Raw genomic sequence first — 20,844 nt, 5'->3', positions numbered from 1 at the left:
TAGCAAGGAGCCTAATTCCCCCACCCCCACTCTGCCTGCCTTTCTGCCTAATTGTGATCTTGGTCTGTCAAATGAATAAATAAAATCTTAAAAAAAAAAAAAAAGCTAAAAATGGCTGGCTGGCTAATTGAATATAATAATAATAAAAAAATTAATTTCAAAAAGATCTTGGGACACCTGTCTGGCTCAGTTGGTAGAGCATGTGACTCTTGGTCTTAGGGGTTGTAAATTTGAGCCCCACATTGAGTGTAGAGATTACTTAAAAATAAACTCTTAAGGGGGTATCTGGGTGGCTCAGGTGGTTAAGCAGCTGCCTTTGGCTCAGTTCATGATCCTGTAGTCCTGGGAACAAGTCCTATGTCAGGCTCCCTGTGGGGAGTCTGCTTGTCCCTCTCTCTCTGCCCCTTCCCCTGTTCATGCTCTCATTCACTCTCTCTCTTTCAAATAAATAAATAAAATCCTAAAAAAAAATTTTTTTTGAATCTTAAAACAAGATTAACATCTTGACTCTAATAGTCAAGGTGATGAATTGGAAGGTAAATAAAAAACAGTTCCGCTGTATACTGAAATTCAGTGGTAGTCCTAAAGAAAAGCACTTGATGCAAGCAGAACTAGTCATTTTTTTTTTCATGGAAAAAATACTTACTTGAAAGAATTGACAGACTAGTTATTTCATCTTGGGTATTTGGCAAATATTTTCTCAAAAATGAACAAATGAGTTTGCCTTTTCAAGGAAAACAACTGACAGTATCTGTTGCCAATGACAGAACCTAAACTTTTATAATGAAAAATTAGAATTTGAATAAATTTGAATCAATCATTGTGATTGATTCCCATTGCTTAAGGACTTTTATCTGCTATCAATGCTAATATTAATAAAATGTGCCAACATTTGGAAGAGCTACATAACTCAGAGTCTTTATTTTCCAAATAACTAATACATGATATTACAAAACAGTGCATGAGTAAGGAATCCTTCCAATTACAGGACAAAACAGTGAAATTTAGTGTAATAGAATATGGAAATTCATTGATATTGTTTCAGATTCCACATTACAGCTAACCTTTGAAGAAATTACCACTTACTCAAGTTTGAGTATGGTATCAAAAAGACTATCCATAATTATCTGAAAAGCCTATTAAGTTATTTCTTCCTTTTCCATTTATGTATCTGTGTGAAACCATATATTTTTTAAAGATTTTATTTATTTATTTAACAGAGAGAAATCACAAGTAGGCAGAGAGGCAGGCAGAGAGAGAGAGAGAGGAGGAAGCAAAGCATGCTCCCCGCTGAGCAGAGAGCCCGATTTGGGACTCGTTCCCAGGACCCTGAGATCATGACCTGAGCCGAAGGCAGCGGCTTAACCACTGAGCCACCCAGGTGCCCAGTGTGAAACCATATTTTCTTTATATGCTTCAATTAAAACAACATATTACAACAGACAATGCAGAAACAGGAGAATCCAGCTGTTTCCTATTAAGCCAAACATTAAAGAGATTTGCAGAAACATAAACCAACACCACTTTTTTCACTAAATATATTTTGGATGATATAGTTACTTTTCATAAAATATTTATGCTAATATGTATTAGGTTTGTGAAGTTTTCCAGGTTTAAATTTTTTTTCAAAGATTTTTTTTAAAAATTTATTTGACAGAGACACAGAGAGAGAGGGAACACAAGCAAGAGGAGTGGAAGGGGAAGGAGCAGGCTTCCTACAGAGTAGGGACCCAGATGTGGAGCTTGATCCCCGGACCCTGGGATCATGACCTGAGCCAAAGGCAGATGCTTAATGACTAAACCACCCAGGCGCCCCTCTGGGTTTGAATTTTTTTTGAACATGTATTTATTTGAGAGAGAGAACACACTAGGGGGAGGCAGAGGGAGAGAATCTCAGGCAGACTCCACACTGAGCACAGAGCCCATATATGGGGTTCGATCTTGGGACCCTGAGATCATGACCTGAGCTAAAACCAAGAGTTGGACACTTAACCTACTGAGACACCCAAGCACCTCTTTCCAGGTTTAATTTTTAATGTAGAAAACATTGAGATATGTAACCTGGATTTTTTTTTTAAGCCCTTAGGCACCTCAGTTTTTAAGAATGTAAAGGTCCTGAGGCTGTAAGGTTTGAAAACCAAGATCTCCAGATGTTTTAAGTATTCAGAACAGATGGATAAAAAGCTAATACCACTTCTGCTTTAATCATCCTAAAATCAAGGCATTAAAAAATAATAATAAAATAAAGCCATTGTTTCTTTAACTATAAAATGTGTCATTTACATATATTTAATGTATTTGAAATTTAAATACATTTATGTCTATACTTAATTCTTGAAAAGTAGTTTTATTGGTTTTTAAATTGAACAAAATACATATGGATGGTTTTTAAAAATTCAAACAGTACAAAGATACATTTTAAAATCTTTTTGAGTTAAAAGGGATGTATAAGGGATATCTGAGTGGCTCAGTAAGTTAAGTGTCTGCCTTCAGCTCAGGTCATGATCCCAGGGTCCTGGGATGGAGCCCTGCATCAGGCTTCCTGCTCCGAGGGGAACCTGCTTCTCCCTCTCCCTCTGCCTGCTGCTCCCCCTACTTCGACTCTCTCTCCTCTCAAATATATAAATAAAAAATCTTTTAAAAAGGGGTCCTTTGGAAATTTGTAGGGGAAAGAATATAACCATTGTTTTACCAATTTATCAAATAATCTTTTCAGTTTTCTGTTTTCCCAAATTCCTTATCCACACATTTATGGTAATGATAAGAAGCAATAAATTTCAGAGGGTATATTCTATACATATATACATTATACCCAGTAATGCCAGGCACTTTTCTAAAATGCCTCAATGACAATGATGTTATACTGATGAAAAACTGTCTCCCGGGGCACCGGATGGCTCAGTCAGCTAAGCAGGGTCCTTGCTGAGCAGGGAGCTGGATGTGGGGTTCAGTCCCAGTACCCAGAGAACATGACCTGACTTGAAGGCAGTTGCTTAACCAACTAAGACACCCAGGCACCCAGTAACTGATTTTCTTTCTTTCTTTCTTTCTTTTTTTTAAGATTTTATTTATTTATTTGACAGAGATCACAAGTAGGCAGAGAGGCATCCAGAGAGAGAGGAAGGGAAGCAAGGTCCCCACTAAGCAGAGAGGCCGAAGTGGGGCTCGATCCCAGAACCCTGGGATCATGACCTGAGCCGAAGGCAGAGGCTTTAACCCGCTGAGCCACCGAGGCGCCCCAGTAACTGATTTTCAAAACCTAAATGTAGCTTACTCATGATCATTACACTTTGACCCAGTATTCCAGCTAATTGAAAGTCTTATAAATTGTTTTGGTTGCTATTTGTTGTGTTAGCTACTCCTGCCAGATTTTCCTTTCCTGACCTTTGCTTTAAGACTTGTAGACATTTGGAGTGCCTGGGTGGCTCAGTAGTTAAGTGTCTGCCTTCGGCTCAGATAATGATCCCAGGATCCTGGGATCAAGCCCCACATCGGGCTCCCCACTTGGCAGGAAGCCTGCTTCTCCTCTCCCACTTCCGGTGCTTGTATCCCCTCTCTCATTGTCTCTCTCTCTCTCTCTCTGTCAAATAAATAAATAAATAAAATCTTAAAAACAACAACAACAACAAAAAAAAACCTTGTAGACATTCAGGGGGGCCTGGCAGGCTTAGTCAGGGGTAGTGTGTTCAAGCTCCATACTGGGTGTAGAAATTACTTACATACATACATACACTTTTAAAAAAAGAATTATAGACATTCAAAGAACGTACACAAGAAGTTAGGATGTCACCTTGGAAAGACCAATGGAAAGCTCCACTAAATCTAGTGGATTTATCATGGTCCATGTTCTGACCCTCTTGGCAACTTGGAAATCACTTAAAAATGTGACTTAGATCTAAGGAATATTGGCATTAAACAAGGCTATATAAACTGAAACATTATTTTATTAAGGATTATGACTTCCAAGAAGACTGTGCCTTCTTGTTTGAAAATGTAGGTTGTTTTATTATTCACATATGTTGAGGCCTATAGGAGACAGTTACATTGAAAATACCATTTGTTACTCACAGTTGTCAAGAGGAGGCAGGGATACCACTTCACACAGGGCCAGTGTGGGGAAGCACCAGGGTCTGCCTGGAGACAGAGTGTGAGGGAAAACTGGGCCAAGACCCTTTATTATAGTTTCTGTAGGAAGGAATGGGTGAGGCAAGGCAATCAGGTTTAGGATTGGCTAGTTTGAATAGTTTCAGTGGTTTCTGGGGTGTGGGAGCTGTCACTGGTTGTTTGGTACCTGACCCTGCAGTGACTAGGATGGGGGGTAGTGGCCCTGAGAAGGCCTGTGAGAACCTGATAAAGGAGTTGGTTGGTTGGACTATAGACTCTGAGTTGGCTGGATTGCACATGAAGGATGCATTCTGGGGCAAGTTGTTTTCTATCCCTAGGAATTAGCTAACCCTGGGAGGGGCGGTCCCTCTAGTGTTAGCAAGGCCCCCAAATATCAAAGCATCAGCACATACCAAAACAAAACAAAACAACCCAACAACAACAACAACAAAACAGAAAACAGGGGCACCTGGGTGGCTCAGTGGTTAAAGCCTCTGCTTCCGGCTCAGGTCATGGTCCAAGGGATCCCTGGGATCCAGCCCTGCATCAGGCTCTCTGCTCAGCAGGAGGCCTGCTTCTCTTCCTCTCTCTCTCTGCCTGCCTCTCTGCCTACTTGTGATCTCTGTCTGTCAAATAAATAAATAAAATCTTAAAAAAAAAAAAAACCCAGAAAACAAAACCACCACCAACAACAAAAATCCATGATTAATACAGTTGTCATCACCCTGACAGTTCATTCCTTCCTTTAAACAAGCTATATGGAAATCAAGTTATTAGAAGGCTACATAGTATTTAATCAGAATAAGTGTAGTTAATCATTTGAGATTTTAAAAGGTCCAGGTACTGGATAACTGATGGATACATCTCTACCAAAAAATATGCCAGGCAGGTGTTCATCACCTTCCCTGGCACTGCTTGGATGGGACACTATCAGCAATTGTCTCTGTAACTAGGACTGCCCTATGTCCTCCCTAGGAGGACACAGTGAATCAGTATTAGCTGTACTCTGTGGAAATCCTAGCCACAAGTAACTAGGAATTGTACCTGTAAAACTAATGAATGAAGGTTCATCACATCTTTAAATTAAAGTTAAATCATACTTTTATGTTGTGTTAAAATATAACACATATCTATATATCTGACTCCTGTTACAAACATCTGTGACTTACCTACCATTGGAATCCCAGTGATATATTTCACTTAATAGAGTGAAAAGTCCCATAGGATGGTTTTACAACCTAACTCAAGGAACCTTAGCCCCTAAAATGTTTTCAGGATTGAGAGAAGACTAAAAGCTCTTCCACATACAGCCAACAAAGGTTTAGTCTTATTAAATATTTTTTGCATATTGGGATTAGAATAGCAACAAACATTATTCTCAGTTTCCTATTAAAGTAACATGTGGCACAATTTCTCCTGAGATTATTTTGAAATATTTGTTAGTATTTGAGATAAATAAAAATGATAATCAAAATAACATTTAAAATTTTTATTGATAACATTTTGTTTCTGAACTAATCTATTTACATATTCTTCCAAACTGTATCCTTGCAACTTAAAGCCAAGCACTTTTCTCAATATTAAAACTTGCAAAAAGGGTTTAGCTACTTATAAACATCAGGTACAATTCTAAGTTCTGAATCAAAAAATATTTCTAATGTAATTTACAGTAATGTTCTTTAAAACATTAAATGGAAAACCTCCAATTATTTTACTCAAATGAAAACCACAAAAAAATTAAATAATTACCATGTACATTACAATTTGCTTATATCAAATTACCAAGAAAAGCATCATGCCAATTGTTAGGATCTCCTCTACTAATAGAAGGCAAAGAAATAAAGTTGTATATGTCAGTCATCAAATTAATTCACTCCTGTTTTGTATAATTTGATGTACTCTTTGTTGTAAAACTGTTAGATTGAAATAAGGATTCTTTATATAGACACCACATTTTGAAGTCGTTTAGATAATATAGTCATTTTGTAATATTTTATGATAGTAACATGGTATTCATTTATTTTGTTAGAAGTTATTCACAGGTCCTAAATACTAGATGATTGGAATGTCACACTAAGGAAATTATCCTTATTATATAAATGTCTAATAATTACATGTTAGAAATTAAAAGATATTGTTTAATCTTGACCGAATAGTGTATTTTGTAATTAAGTTTCTACTGGCTTTTCTAATTTTACCTAACCTAAGAGAATCTAATAATCAGTTTTTCTTTTCTAAAATGAAGCAAGCACATAGTTTCTATTTGTGATAATCCCCCAGATTTTTGTTTTTTTGGTTGTCTGTAGAAAGACAAGAATAATTTGATATAAGTAAAGAGGAATGCTGTTAAACTTCTGCTTTTTCTTGTTATTGGGAACCTATGGATAGACTTAAAAAATAATAGCAGGAATTAAAGGATATGAAGAAAGAATTTATGGGATAACATTAAAGACAAAATAAAACCAAGCAAAAAACAACACACTAACACTTAGCATAGATTATTACTAGCTTATAAAACTCCGATCTGTTATTTGACATTGATAAAGCTGACAACATGAATATTAGCTGCCCAGTATACTATAATGGTTAGCCTTTTAAAATTTTAATTAGATTTCATACACTTGCAATCAACATTTTTAAGAATTAGTTCATTCTTTCCTTATACCTTATACCTTTCCTTATACCGTACAGGCTTATTGATCATAGAACACTTTCATTTTTTTTTAATGCTTTTGGCATCTCGGAAAATTACAATCATTTATTGACTTGTAATGTTAAAAATGTTTATTGATTTGAATGCAATGTTTCCTAATAAAATATTTGAAAAATATGAAATCATCTCCAACATATTTGACCTTCTTTTTTTTACTGATTTTTGTTTAAATTAGAAACTTGGGCCACATGAAGGTTGTTATATATTAGAAATTTTGAGAAATACAGCTTTAATTTTGTTTAAATTTCCTTAGTAGAAACTACATATTATTTGTATGTCCACAGTGCCTAGGACAATACGCAGTATATTTTGATGACCCTAACAATGATGGACTAACCAATTACAAGATTTAAAAGGATGAAAATTTGAGACTTCTTCTGTGGTTCTATATTTCTCTGATGTAGACAACTGAACAAAATGTGCTTTCTAGGCATCTCTTAAAAATTTACTAATTGCTTAATTTGTTCTGTTTGCAATGATTGTCTCCTTAACAACATTTTTTTGCTTTTGAATTCTTTAGGGAACATAGGAACTGTTGGCATAAGCACTTTTTGACCACAAGAAAGGAGGCTGGAAATCTTATTATTGGCATTGATATCTGAAATGGGAGGGTGAGGATTCACATTTAAGGGTGGCAGAAATCCTGGTCTGGCTTGAGTAATATTGTGATCTAAAGAGAAAGCTCCTGACCCACGCCTTTCTAAAAGTGTATGATTTCTCCTGCTCAAGGGACCTGGTGAGATATTCTCCAGCAATTCTCTAGGCCCTGACAGCAAGGAAGGAGATGGCGAGAAGACCTTTTTCTTTCCTATAAGTGCTTTGCCATCTTCTAAAGTTGTAGGGGTAAGACCAGCGGAGAGCTGGGAATCAGAGCTGTAGTGATTTGCCCCTGAGTTTCTTTTTTGAACTATACTTCTTAAGGTAGAAGCAAAGATTGTCTGGTTAGAGTCTGGATCTGGGTCAGCAGGGATTTCAGTGCATTGCTGGTTTCCTTCTGAAAAAAATGCCTGATGATTTATTTCATCGTATGACATCTTTCTTGAGCTGGCCTGATCAAAGGCTCTTAATAAATGTGCTGTGTCTTTTACATCAATACTTTGGTGCCTAGTGATGAAGCGCTTGGAAAGTGCCACCCCATTGGTTTTGTAGGATAATTCTTCCTCTGGAGTAATATCCTGGAGCTCCTCCTGCAAAGAGGCCACCCTGTTTTGGTGCATTAGTAAGGGAGGACTCTTGATCCAGGTTGGAGGTTGGGGTAGCTTGGGCCCATTAGAGGCCACAGCAGGCTTCCTCACAGGGGAGCCTGGGTCCTGTGTATCATCACTACTTCCTGAGAGCTCCAGACCTTTAAGGCCAAAAAAGGTCGTTTCAGTTTCAGAAGAATGTGTAAGTGGCAATGAGGCTGTTTTTATGTCTATTTCTGAAGGAGTGGCACAGGAGGCTGGGGAATGACCCCCATCTATATCTACAGGGGGCATATTTAAGTACTGTTTGGTAGTGTGCCTACCAGAGGGGGATTTCGCTGTCGTTATGATAATGACCTCTTTCCCTTTTGCCTTGCAAGCGCTAAGTAGAACTTTCAGGGTTTCTCTATCCTCTGAATTTATAGCATAAACAAGGGCTGAATAACTAGAATGGTCTTGCAGGCTGAGATCAGCCCCATTGTTTAGAAGCAGGGAAACAACTTCAGGACCAGCTTTTTCTAAGCAAGCGTGCATCAAAGCAGTTTTCCCAGATTTGTCCTGTATGTTGGGGTCAGCATTGTTTTCTAATAGGTATTTAACCATTTTGGCTTTACTGACACTCTGGTGATCAACATGTTTAGTCTTACAAGCGATCATTAAAGGTGTTTCTCCACGGTCATTGCTCTCGTTAATGTAGGCACCACCTTCTAGCAAGAGTCTTGTGAGGCGAAGCCGGCTCTGATGGACTGCTTTGATGAGGGAATTTCCATCACTTGAAATTTCTACACCTTCATCCATCTTCAAAAGTCAGAATCAATACCTGGTTATCAAAGAATATGAAGAACAAAAGATCCCAGTCTTCATTCATGTTATTATTCATAACTTCTGAAATATGTATATATAGAGTAACAGGACATAAATGAGATTGTTAATAATACAGAACACAATAGTGAATTGCAGAATTAAAGAAATTTTAGAACAGTAACAGCCTATAGGGAATCACATACTAAAATTTACTTTCAAAATCCACATTGAATATTTATGATATAATACCAGCCTAGTACTTCCCTAAATTCCACATTAATTAAACAGCAATCCATTTACTTTCCACTTGTGAAAAATATTATTAAAATAACACTAAAATGTAGATTTAAGGAAAAATTCCAAAATTCTGTGTAATTGCAACTGAATCAATGAAAATACAGATATTTATGGCAGATAAATCTAAATATTTCTTAGGGTCAAATTACTTACATGTGCTCTTACGTTAGATAATGCAACTATTATCTAGATTTTCAATTTGAGGAGCTTTTTTTCTTTTTAAAGATTTTAAAATTTTATTTACTTATTTATTTTATTTGACAGACAGAAATCACAAGCAGGCAGAGAGGCAGGCAGAGAGAGAGGAGGAAGCAGGCTCCCCGCCAAGCAGAAAGCCCGATGCCAGACTCGATCCCAGGACCCTGGGATCATGACCTGAGCTGAAGGCAGAGGCTTAACCCACTGAGCCACCCAGGTGCCCCAAGGAAATTTTTTTAAAATGATTTTATTTATTCATTTGAGAGAGAGAGAGAGCACAAGCAGAGGAGAGAGGCAGAGGGAGAAGCAGACCCCACTGAACACCGATTGAGCCACCCAGGTGTCCCTCGAGGAACATTTTTTTGTTTTTTAAAGGATGAAAAAATCATCTGAACTACAAGACATTAAAATATCTGACACAGTGTCTGGAACTCACACTGAGATGGGAATGGTGAACATATGATTATGCATTTTGCTTGATTTCATTATTTAAATCATATACTAGATTATGGATGGGGTTGGTCACATACTGTTCGGTTAAATTTTGACAGAGTACCTTTTTTTTTTTTTTAATTTTATTTATTTGACACACAGAGAGAGATCACAAGTAGGCAGAGAGGCAGGCAGAGAGAGAGAGGGGGAAGCAGGATCCCTGCTGAGCAGAGAGTCCAATGTGGAGCTCGATCCCAGGACCCTGAGATCATGACCTGAGCTGAAGACAGAGGCTTAACCCACTGAGCCACCCAGATGCCCCTTGACAGAGTACCTTTGCTCTGAAAAAGGAGTTTTCTAGGCTAAAAATATGAATAAGGACATGTAGTGTTTATAAACATTTTTCTATCACTAAAACTAAAAATTATGTTTAATTTATTTAAATAATTTAGATTCAAACTCCTTCAACAGATAATTCCATTAGTTGATAAGAATTATGTCTTTGGGGGTGCCTGGCTGGCTCAGGTGGAAGAACATCATAAAACTTTTGATCTCGGGGACATAATTTCAAGCCCCATGTTGGGTGTAGAGCTATTAAAAAAAATTATGTCTTTTATCTAGAGCTGAGAAAATGTTTGTCTCTGAATAATACTTAGAGCTGGGTAGAAAAATCAAATGGAGTTCATATAATATTTAAATCTATTTTATTTAATGAGGTAGGTTTTAGAAATTGAAAAGTAATATTTATTCCATGTATTTACTTTTAAATTAACAGTATGGGACATGAATTTTTTTATTGGATAATGGAATAGATAATAAATATAGTGACCTCTTAATGGACAGAAAAAGAGATGAAGGGAACAGAAAGAAAATGAAGAGGGGAAAAAAGACATGCATACAGAACTTAGAATCTAAGTGTTAAATAGCTGCAAGCTCCTGTTATGTCCTGGGCACTGGCTACAAGGCACATGCCCTATCCTGCAGAGCTTGCTTAGTCGTTTGGAAGAGATACTAAATAAGCAGCTGGTTATGAGTTAAAGTCATGAAAATATACAGGCTTGGGGCACCTGGGTGGCTCAGTCATTAAGCATCTGCCTTCAGCTCAGGTCATGATCCCCGGTCCTGGGATGGAGCCCCACGTCGGGCTCCCTGCTCCATGGGAAGCCTGCTTCCCCCGCTCCTGCTCCCCTTGCTTGTGTTCCCTCTCTTGCTGTGTCTGTCTCCCTGTCAAATAAATAAATAAAATATTTTTTAAAAAAAGACTGTACAGGCTTTGGTGGTTTGGAGACTGAGGGGCTTCACAGAGGGCAGCCATTTGAGCTGGGTCTTAAAGATTGCATGAGAGTTTGGTAAGCAGATAAAGTAGGAAGAGAGAAGTAGAGAATGTTCTTTGTGCAAAAACCTAAAGGCTCAAAATAGCAGTTATTTATCATAAATCAGGCTCTATTTATGCTGATATAACCAAACTTTAGAAAAATATTTTAGCAGATGGTTATAGTTAGGGTAAATATGGCAGAGCACACACATTTAATTTTGCCTCTTCCTAAACAATCCTTTGAAACTGAAGATTTAATTTTATTTTTTATTTAAAATTTTTTTAAGATTGTATTTTTATTTGTTTAAAGATTTTATTTATTTATTTGAGAGAGAACACAAGCAAGGAGGAGGGGCAGAGGGAGAGGGAGAAGCAGACCCCCCACTGAACAGGGACCTGGATGCAGGGTTCGATCCTAACACTGGGATCATGACCTCAGCCGAAAGCAAATGCTTAACCAACGGAGCCAGCCAGGTGCCCCAAGCTTTTATTTTTAAGTAATCTCTTCACCCAACATGGGGTTCCAAGTCATAACCCTGAGATCAAGAGTTGTACATTCCACTGACTGAGCCAGCCAGGTGCCTCAAGAATTTTTTAAAAGACATAAATTCATAAGGATAGCAGGAAAAGGAGACAACGGCAATATTTTGAAAGCCAGAAAGCAGATGGGCCAGTATTAAGCAAATTAGCCAACCTGAGAAGGCTGTGCCTCAGTTCATTCATGATAAAGTTGAGAACTCAGCCCACATACACTCTAGAATCCTCGCAAGAGGCAGTAACGGCAGAAGTTCTAGAACTGGGCGGGTGGCGTTGGTGGTAGAGAGTATAGCTAAAATAATGAGTACTAGGGGCGCCTGGGTGGCTCAGTGAGTTAAGCCTCTGCCTTCGGCTCAGGTCATGATCTCAGGGTCCTCGGATCAAGGCCTGCATCAGACTCTCTGCTCAGCGGGGAGCCTGCTTCCCCCTCTTTCTCTGCCTGCCTCTCTGACTACTTGTGATCTCTCTCTGTCAAATAAATAAATAAAATATTTTTTAAAAAATAATGAGGACTAGGTGAAAAGCTGTTAGGAGAAGCAGTTACATCCCTTGGTCCTCACCAGCCAAAGTGTGATCCTACCTTGGACCAGCAGCTTCACCACCATTACCTGAGGCTTCATCTCAGGTTGCATCTTGGATCTATTGAATCAGAGCCTACATTTTAATTAGATCCTTGGGTGATTTATACATGCATTGAAATTTGACTACCTCAGGTGATTCTTCTACTCTAAGCCAGTAAGAGATAGGATATTAATCCTCCCACTTGAGTTGTTCTTTATTCTGGAGAGACCTTTATTCTTCAGAAATGATGAAATTGGAGGGTCTCTGGACGGGAAGGTACCTGACATATTTGAGGACTAGAAAACAGGGACTAAGTGACTGAAAGCTCACTGATCACTGAATGAAGAGACTCAGAGCCTTCTCCCCAATTCCACTCTAAGCTGGCAGCCTGTACCCTTATTATGCAGCAGAATATTGCTATACTCTTCTGTTGAGAATTTGACCCACTGAAAAGAAAATACGAAGAGTACTAACCACAGGGATTCCCTAACATGCCGCTCAGATCATCCTACAGCAAGGTTTAAGGATTACAAGCCTCACCCATGTGCTCCAGTCTTCTCATCAGCTTTTTAATCCAAGCCCTTTAATCCTGAACAGATAATCAAAATAAAACACAAAACAAAAGAGAAAAGCCTCTTCCATTAGAGACCAGAACACATAGAGAAAAAGCAACTTGGAGGAGACAGATACTAGGAAGATAAAAACTTCAAAAGCTCTTTATCTTTAGATATAAGCTGTTGTAACCATGAAACAAAAACAAAGTTCTAGGAAAAAGAGTATTCAGAGACTATTAAAAAGCATTCTCAAAAGGCAAAAACAGGCACACCTGGGTGGCTCAGTTGGTTGAGCAACTGCCTTGGGCTCAGGTCATGATCTCAGGGTCGTGGGATTGAGCCCCGCATCGGACTCTCTGCTCTGTGGGGAGCCTGCTTCCCCCTCTCTCTCTACCTGCCTCTCTGCCTACTTGTGCTCTCTCCCTCTCTGTCAAATAAATAAATAAATAAAATCTTTGGGGGGGGGAGACAAAAACACCATACAAACTGCAAAACTAAATAGGTATGATGACAATATTGATAAAAATCTCTAACAGTTAAACAAAAAGAATAGAGGGGAAAAAAGGAAAATTAGAGGTCTACGCTAGGAAATTCAACATTCAACTACTAGAAGTTCTGCCAAGACAAGCTTGCTGAGCTTGATCCCAGGCCCCAGGGTTCATAACCTGAGCTAAAGGCAGACTGAGCTCCCCAGGTGCCCCATTCCATAATTAAAACTTGAAAGAGTGATATGTTTATGACATCATTCAGTTCTGTGTTATCAATAGTATTTATGCCTACACTTTCAAGGAGTTTCAACTAGGGAGCTCCTGAAAGGCGGTATTCAAAAGAATATACTTACTCATTCTACTCTAGTATCACTCATGATGTTAAGCAAAGAAATATTCCATATATACATACATAAGTACAATGAAAGTGAATGCTACGTTTTTCATTCCCCTGTGCAATAATCTATGAAAGCTGTTCCAAAGCCAGGCATACCTGCAATTTGAGACCTTAGGAATATAGGATTGCTTGACAGCTTGGATCCCACCAGTGGTCTATTCTGACTGCAAAGCATCTGAAAAGAGCTAGCAAAAAACCCCTTCTTTTAGCATTTTTCATATACTAATGTGTTTAATAAAGCAAAGAGATGTAGAGAAATTAGCTGGAACATAATGTCAAATATAGAAACCATTTGGTAACCACAGTTGGAGAAGAGATACAGTATCAGTCACATAAAAACACCTTTGACCAAAAGTGGCATTTGAGAAACATATTCAAATAAGAACAAGTTTGCCAGATAGCAGATTTCTTTTTTAATTTTTTTAGATTTTATTTATGTATATGACAGGGAGAGAGAGAGAGGGAGCACAAAGAGGGGGAGCCGCAAAGAGAGAGGGAGAAGCATGCTCCCCGCCCTACATGGGGCTCAATCCCAGGACCCTGAGCTGAAGGCAGACACTTAACCAACTGAGCCACCCAGGCACCCCATAGATTTCAGTACTGTATTCTCATATAGTTTCTAGTGTCAGGGCCCGTCTTGTTTGTTTTTTAAAAAGTCTTTTTTTAAAAAAATATTTTATTTATTTGACAGAGAGAGAGATCACAAGTAGGCAGAGAGGCAGGCAGAGAGAGAGGGGGAAGCAGGCTTCCTGCTGAGCAGAGAGCCCGATGCAGACCTTGATCTGAGGACCCTGAGATCATGACCTGAGCCAAAGGCAGAGGCTTAACCACTGAGCCACCCAGGAGCCCCTGTTTAAAAAAGAAGTCATAAGAATCTTTTGGAAAGACTTTCAAATCTTTTCACTCAACCTCGTGTAAATGTTTTCTGCACAACACTAAACCTGACAACTTTCTGTCATAACTTTGTCTCACCAAGGTTAGTGTCAGAAGGTTCTGGGAAAAGAAGAGGAATTGGTAATGTACTGCTGACTAGGCTGCTTGAGGGGTGCAGTGGCCCACTGTGGTCCTGCAGAAAAGGCGGGTGTTGTGGGTCCCAGGGCTCTCTGAAGAAGCTGGGCAATGGCACCAACTAGCTACTGGCAACTAGTGAATCTGTCTCGTGGATGTAGGCATACCCCCTTTAGAACTGTCTAGAATAGGGTGCCTGGGTGGCTCAGTGGATTAAGCCGCTGCCTTTGGCTCAGGTCATGATCTCAGGCTCCTGAGATCTAGGCCCGCATCGGGCTCTCTGCTCGGCAGGGAGCCTGCTTCTCTCTCTCTCTCTCTGCCTGCCTCTCTGTCTACTTGCGATCTCTCTCTGTCAAATAAATAAATAAAATCTTAAAAAAAAAAACTATCTAGAATAAAAGCAGCAACAACAGAGCCTTACTCTTTGTTCATTTTAAAGGCTTCTAAAGCCCCTTGGGTTGCTCACTTTTTAAACTGTTCACATTTAATAGAACAATTCTAAAACTGTTTAAAGTTCATGGAGCAAAAAGCTGTCAGATACACATGAATTGTCCACATGAATACACGCTTGTGTTCCTAGTGTCTCATATTCAGTTCCTTATTGGGACAATCCCCTTGTCTTTAAGCCTTTTCTCTCTTCCAATTCTTTTATCACGGTCATCCACTTGCACATCAAAAATGCTGAAACTGAAGCTCAATTTTTCTACTCTTCATAAAGCTAAGCCCTACCTGTGATGAAGATTACATCTCTAGCCTACAATTATCCTGGTTCAGGAATGTTCTTGCTTCCTGTCTCATTCTGTGAAACATCCTCACGGAGCACCCACTGCTGACACTGTATTAACATTCAGTCAGACCCTTTGTTATAATATAGCATATAAATAATCCCCACACTCAGCTACACCTTCCAAATAGATAACAGGTCAACTGGAGAAAGTTCTGGACTCAGACCCACATTTCCATCTTGACTCCCCTACTTACGAGCTGTACACCACCATCAGATCTCTTAGCCTCTCAGTCTTGGGTCCCTCTTCTGTAACATGACAAGGATCAAACCTTTATTCAAGGCAGGGAGGGGGTGGTAGGAGGTGATGAAATCAGATGTCTAGAAAAAGACTTTCCTATTGTGCCTCACTACTCAGTGTATTCTTTTTAAAAATTCTATCTCAGAATTTAGCCTTCTTTTATTTTTATCATGTCATTTCACAGGCTACTTAAATAACATAAAATATTAAAAATTTTTTAAAGATCTGTAAATAATGTTTTGTAAACATAAATGGAATCTATTTAGTGAATATGGAAAAAAGATAACCTTAAATGTATTTTCCTTATAACTTCCAAATACAATAATTTCCACATATTATAAGATTAATTATTAAACAGCTGGACAAATTCCTTTTTATTTTAAAATTAGAATGTCTTTAACATCATTTATGATTCATCATGGCATATTTACTATACTCTTTTTGTGCCTCTCTCTACTTCCAAGACTTCACAGAAATTACAGTTTGGTTACTTAAAAATTAAATATATATATATATATACTGTGAAGAACGAAAACTTGGGAAGAGATGTATCATCAGATAACAGATACCAGGCAAACTTTGGAAACAGAGTGGGGATGGTGGTGTGGTAAACTGCCTTAGCATAACAGAGGCATAACAGAGGTGGCCCCATGACTAGGAGCCAGGTGACCCACAGGCCCTGGGAAGTTCAGTGCTGAGAGGCCCCATGTGACACAGAAAGTGGTAATGAGGTACAGGGCTGACAGTGAGGATGGTTTGACATCTCTGGACAAATCTACTGGACTCCCAGTTACTTTTCTCCACCCCAAGTAGATAACCACTCTTCTTGGCAAGAAAACAAGATTTATTCTCTGAGCACATCGATCAGAAAGGCTAAAAATAGGAGATAAAGTGAGAGTTTACAGGCTGAATTCCCAGACCTCTGCTCTGCTAGCAGGAGACTAGAAGGCCAGGAAAAAAAGGAAGTAAAAAAGCACTGGGTCTTAAAATTATGAGCCCTATTAAAAATCTCTGTTGATAAATGAAGCAATTCAAATAACTACATTCGCCCCTCTAGACACCCACTCTAAATGGAAATAGAAAGTTACCTGAAAACGTTATTCAAAATTTCATACTTCACTTATGCCTTTTCTCTCCCTGGGTGAGTTTTTTTGTCAGCCAGCTGTCAGTTCCTGCTGAAGGAAATCAAAGCTATTCAGAGTTACATAAATACCAATAATTTGTTCCACACATCTCTCCCCTTCGGAGTCTAGTTTTTTAATTCCTTGTTGAGACATCCCTACAGTGTTTGTTTGGTTAATTACATTTCAGCGATTATGAGTAAAAGTGTCTGGAGTGGATCCCATGCACCGCAGTCCTGTGTATACAGGCCAAGGCTTGCCCTGCAAGGATGCTGGGGTTGAAAGGGCAGCAGCGCTTACCTGGTCCAGCCCTCCCCCACCCCACACCAGTCCATGCAGCTGAGGAGGCCAAGGAAGGAAGGGTGGGAGAACTCCCAGTCATTCCTCTTATTCGCCTGCTCACCAGGACTTAATTAGATCTTCCTGTGTCCTTTCCTTCAGGTTTCTCTTCTGTTTCCTTGCTTCTTGGATACCAGCTTCCCACAGAATAGGGTTTTGTTCTGAGTACCTGATTTGAGTGGTATCAACAATGGTAGTGCCACACGGGCTGAGGTATTTTAGAAGCCTTTTTAGAGATGAAAAGCTTGGCCTTCCCTGTGGCTCTTTCTCTCCAAGCCATCCCATTTTCCTTGCATGCAGAGAGAAATGTTATTTTCCTTTCACATCCTTACCCTACGTCCGAATAGGATTGGTGTTCCCTCCCATAAAGGGCCATGGTGGGAGAGGGCGGCAAGCGGGGGGTGAGGGTGGTGGTGGACAGTAACAAATGGGTTTCAAGCTGGATATTCAGGGTCTAACTCTTGCCCGGGGTCGTCCTGTCTTTGTGCTGCCCACAAGGGGATGGAAGCTCAGAAAGAGCAGCAAGTTGCATGTATCAGAGATTGTGGCTCTGTTTATTCCCAAGTTACCAACCCTTGGGAATCTGATCCCTTCATCCTAAAATGGGTATAGTTATCAACAGAAGATGATTGTGAAAATTTTAGAAGATCCTGATATAATTGCCCTTTAGGAATTAAATAAACGTCCATTTCTAAACATGCATCACTAAATATGAATCCTGGGCTGATGGGGTCTGACAACTGGGAGGCCAAAGTGCCTACACCAATGGGCTTCTTATCTCTGCGGGCGTAATCACATGGAGAGCTTATTACAAATGAGGTTTCAGGCTCCAGTCCCACATAGTCAATAGGGGACGCTTCCTAGGCAGACTTGGAGAAAATCTGTGACAAACTCTTCCTTCTTCATTCTAGTCTCACTTCCTATTTGCTGTCAAACCCCACTTCAGGCTGGAACGAGGATGCAAAGGGCAGAGATGATTGCCACGGCCTAGAGAGGGATGAAGGAGCCCACAGGGCTAGAGAAGAGTACAGCCTTGACTTAGGACGGGCCAGGCCCTGGAGGTTTGCAGTCCCACCCTTCCCAGACAGGTCTGAAAAAAAATCCAGAGGTACAGTGGGCAGCCCAAGGCCGGGATGTGGGGGCTAGTGGCACTTAGAATGAAGCAAGTCGGCCTGCCACAAGCAGAGCATGTGTCTTCTTGCCATGCAAGCAAAGGGGCAAAGCCAGAACAAAAGACGCACGGGAGATTGTCCCAGGAAACGTAAAGACTTGCCAAGAAAAGTGTTCTTCTCTGGCACCAGCTTGTAAGAAATATTTCGAAACTGCCCAAGGGAAGGAGTGAGTAGCTAGTAAGGTTTGCTCGGTTTGCTCAGACAAAGCCAAAAAGGGCTGGTGTCTCTTAGTTACTTGTACGTCCCCTAGGCCTCTGGGCTAGGTCCCCACCTCTCTCAGCAGACACCCCTCCCAGCACACACGCAGACACGCAAACCTATACCTCCAAGTCTCCGGGAGCCAAGGTGATCGGATTTCCAAGCTGTTGAGGATTCTGGTAGCGTCTCCACAGTCCCCGCCGGTTCCGGGAACCAAGGTTGTTTCCTCAGTTTGTCCTGAGAGCGAGAGCGAGCGAGTCCGTGGTGCTGTCGGAGAAGGGCAAAGGAAGGTGACTGGGGCGACAGCGCCGGGGCACCGATGGGGGCGGGGTGTGCGTTCTGTCGCCTCGTCTCTGAGACAAGACAGGCAGCCGGCGAGCTGAGGCGATCGCCATCCACGTGAAGGGGTTCTGCCCAGAGCCGCAGCCGAGCGGTGCCCGCACCGCCAGGCCGGAGAACTCGGCCCTCCCTTGGGAAATGGCGCGTCCGAGGGGAGCAGCCATTGCCCCCATCCCTGGGCAGGGGCACCTCTGGACCTCAGACCTCCCGTAAGGGGATTCGGGGTCCTCGTGCCAAGGCGGTGCGCGCCCGAGAGACGCCGGGACCGGGCTGCCCGCCCCCGTGTGACTCCCATTTGTCGAGCCAGTGATTGCAAACGGCTCGGCAGCCCCCCGCCCGCCTCCCGCGCCCAGCCAGTACCTCCCGCCTCCCAGCGGCCGGAGGCACCTGCGGAGACGCGCGCAAGTCGGGCCCCCAGACCCGCGCGCTCCTGCGGCCTCGCGCGCGCCGTTCCCGCTGCGGCGCTAACCCGCGCCCGCGAGCCCTTGCCCGGATGCTCCCTGACATCCCGCAGCCGCGGGGCTGCCCCTATCCACTCTCCCGCGCTGCAAGGCCGAGTAGGAGGCGAAACCCGTATCCCCGGCGGGGTGCAAGCCTGAGCCGCTGCAAAGCCCGAGCCAAAAGCAGGCAGGGATTGCGGGAGAGGGGAGAGCAGACTCGGGTGGAGTCTGGACAGGCCCCTGCCCACCAGCAGCCTTCGGTTGACGCCTGGTCTCCGTCCCCGCTCAAGGCACTGCAGTGTCAGGGTGCGCGGGAGGTGCGGGCTCCCAGGGCCTGAGCGTACCCGCCGGGGCGCACGGAGGCCGCGGGGCCCCAGGCAGCGCCCTCCATCTCCTCCTCCCGGCAGCCAACACGCCGAACCAAAGTTTCTCCAAGTGCAGCCCGCAGAGACGCCGTCGCACACGAACCTGGGACACGCTGTCAAGTCGGCGTCGGCGCCTCGCACCCACGGGTAGCCTCAGACCTTCCGCGCCAGTCTCGGGGCTGCCGTCAGGGCTGGCTTGTCTTCGGGGTCTCCTCGGCGGTTGGACTCACGGATCCCGGTAGGTGCTGCCCTGTCCACGCCCCTGCTCGGCTGAGAGAGCGGGGCGGCGGGCCGGGAGCCGCGAAGCGTCGGAGCGGGGGCCGGGAGGCGCGCACCTCGCCAGACGCCCGGGCTGTGCGGCGTTTCCGCTGGGAGTGACGCGCTGGTTCCCAGCTGCGCGGCAGGTGGGGGCGGCGGGGCCAAAGTCTGTTGGGACCCCGGGGCTAAAGTCTGTCTCTGAAGCTCCGCCCTTTGTCCCCAAAAGTAGCCCCACCACACGCACACATTCACCTCACCGCAGCCGCGGCGCTTTGGCGGGGCCGGCTTTGCCCAGGGCAGGGGCGGCAGGGTCTTCTCCACTGCAGGGAGACCGCCACCCCTACATCCCGGCTTCTGGTTTCCCCTGACCACACCTGCGTCTCTCCCTCCAGGTCATATTCGACCAGGCTGGCCCTGTATGTGACTCCCACGGCTCCTTCTTCCCCCTTCTCGTCCTTCTACCCGCTTTAGATAGAACCTGAGTCTCGCTTCAGGTTGAGCTGTTGGAGGGAGCAATCGTTCTTGTTTATATGAGTTTATAACTTTATTACACTGTTATTAAAACATTAATGTAACACTTTAACAAAATGTGTATTTTATGTGTTAAACTGTGCTGTAGTGATCTTAACTCTTCATTTACCAGGGATCATCAGGGTGGAGAAAAGGCTATGACCAATTTTTGTTGTTGTTCGGTTAATGTCAATCAAAACTAGTTAGTAGTTTTGAGTTCTCAAAGGGGTAAGTAAACTTATCTGTGGGCAGGCTTCTTTCATTTAGGAAAATAACCCGCTGAAATGGGCCCTTTAGTAAAAATAGGTAAAGCAAGTTCACAGGACATTTTAACTTGGAGTTGGCCACTGGAGAGTTGGAATCCTGGATATGGGTTACCGTGTAACCCCGTCCATTTTTGAGGGAAGATTGGAGGGTCCCAAGGGGGCTTCCTTTCCTTCATTAAAAAAAAAGTTTTTATTAATGTATAGTACATGTTAAAAGGT

At 42.1% G+C, this 20,844-nt stretch overlaps 1 protein-coding gene across 15 annotated transcripts; it reads right to left on the bottom strand.

Moving 5' to 3' along the window:
- Nucleotides 1-5,578: 5,578 nt before the first annotated feature.
- Nucleotides 5,579-20,309, bottom strand: ANKRD34B (ankyrin repeat domain 34B). 15 transcript variants are annotated; one of them, XM_082724748.1, is made up of 7 exons: nt 19,695-20,308; nt 18,573-18,714; nt 16,706-16,792; nt 15,574-15,648; nt 13,681-13,769; nt 10,800-10,956; nt 5,579-8,821 (listed from the first exon to the last, which is right to left on the bottom strand). In XM_082724748.1, exon 7 carries the CDS (start codon nt 8,797-8,799, stop codon nt 7,255-7,257), a length of 1,545 nt encoding a protein of 514 aa, XP_082580874.1. In that variant the 5' UTR covers nt 8,800-8,821; nt 10,800-10,956; nt 13,681-13,769; nt 15,574-15,648; nt 16,706-16,792; nt 18,573-18,714; nt 19,695-20,308; the 3' UTR covers nt 5,579-7,254. The 15 variants fall into 15 exon arrangements, 14 of the variants coding, with proteins under 14 accessions (XP_082580874.1, XP_082580877.1, XP_082580870.1 ...); XM_082724751.1 differs by lacking the exon at nt 13,681-13,769; XM_082724744.1 differs by lacking the exon at nt 13,681-13,769 and having other exon boundaries at nt 15,574-15,625.
- Nucleotides 20,310-20,844: the final 535 nt, after the last annotated feature.

This window comes from Mustela nivalis (genome assembly GCF_964662115.1).
Source record: "Mustela nivalis genome assembly, chromosome: 3".
NCBI lineage: Eukaryota > Metazoa > Chordata > Mammalia > Carnivora > Mustelidae > Mustela > Mustela nivalis.
This window is presented reverse-complemented; position numbering and strand designations above follow the sequence as displayed.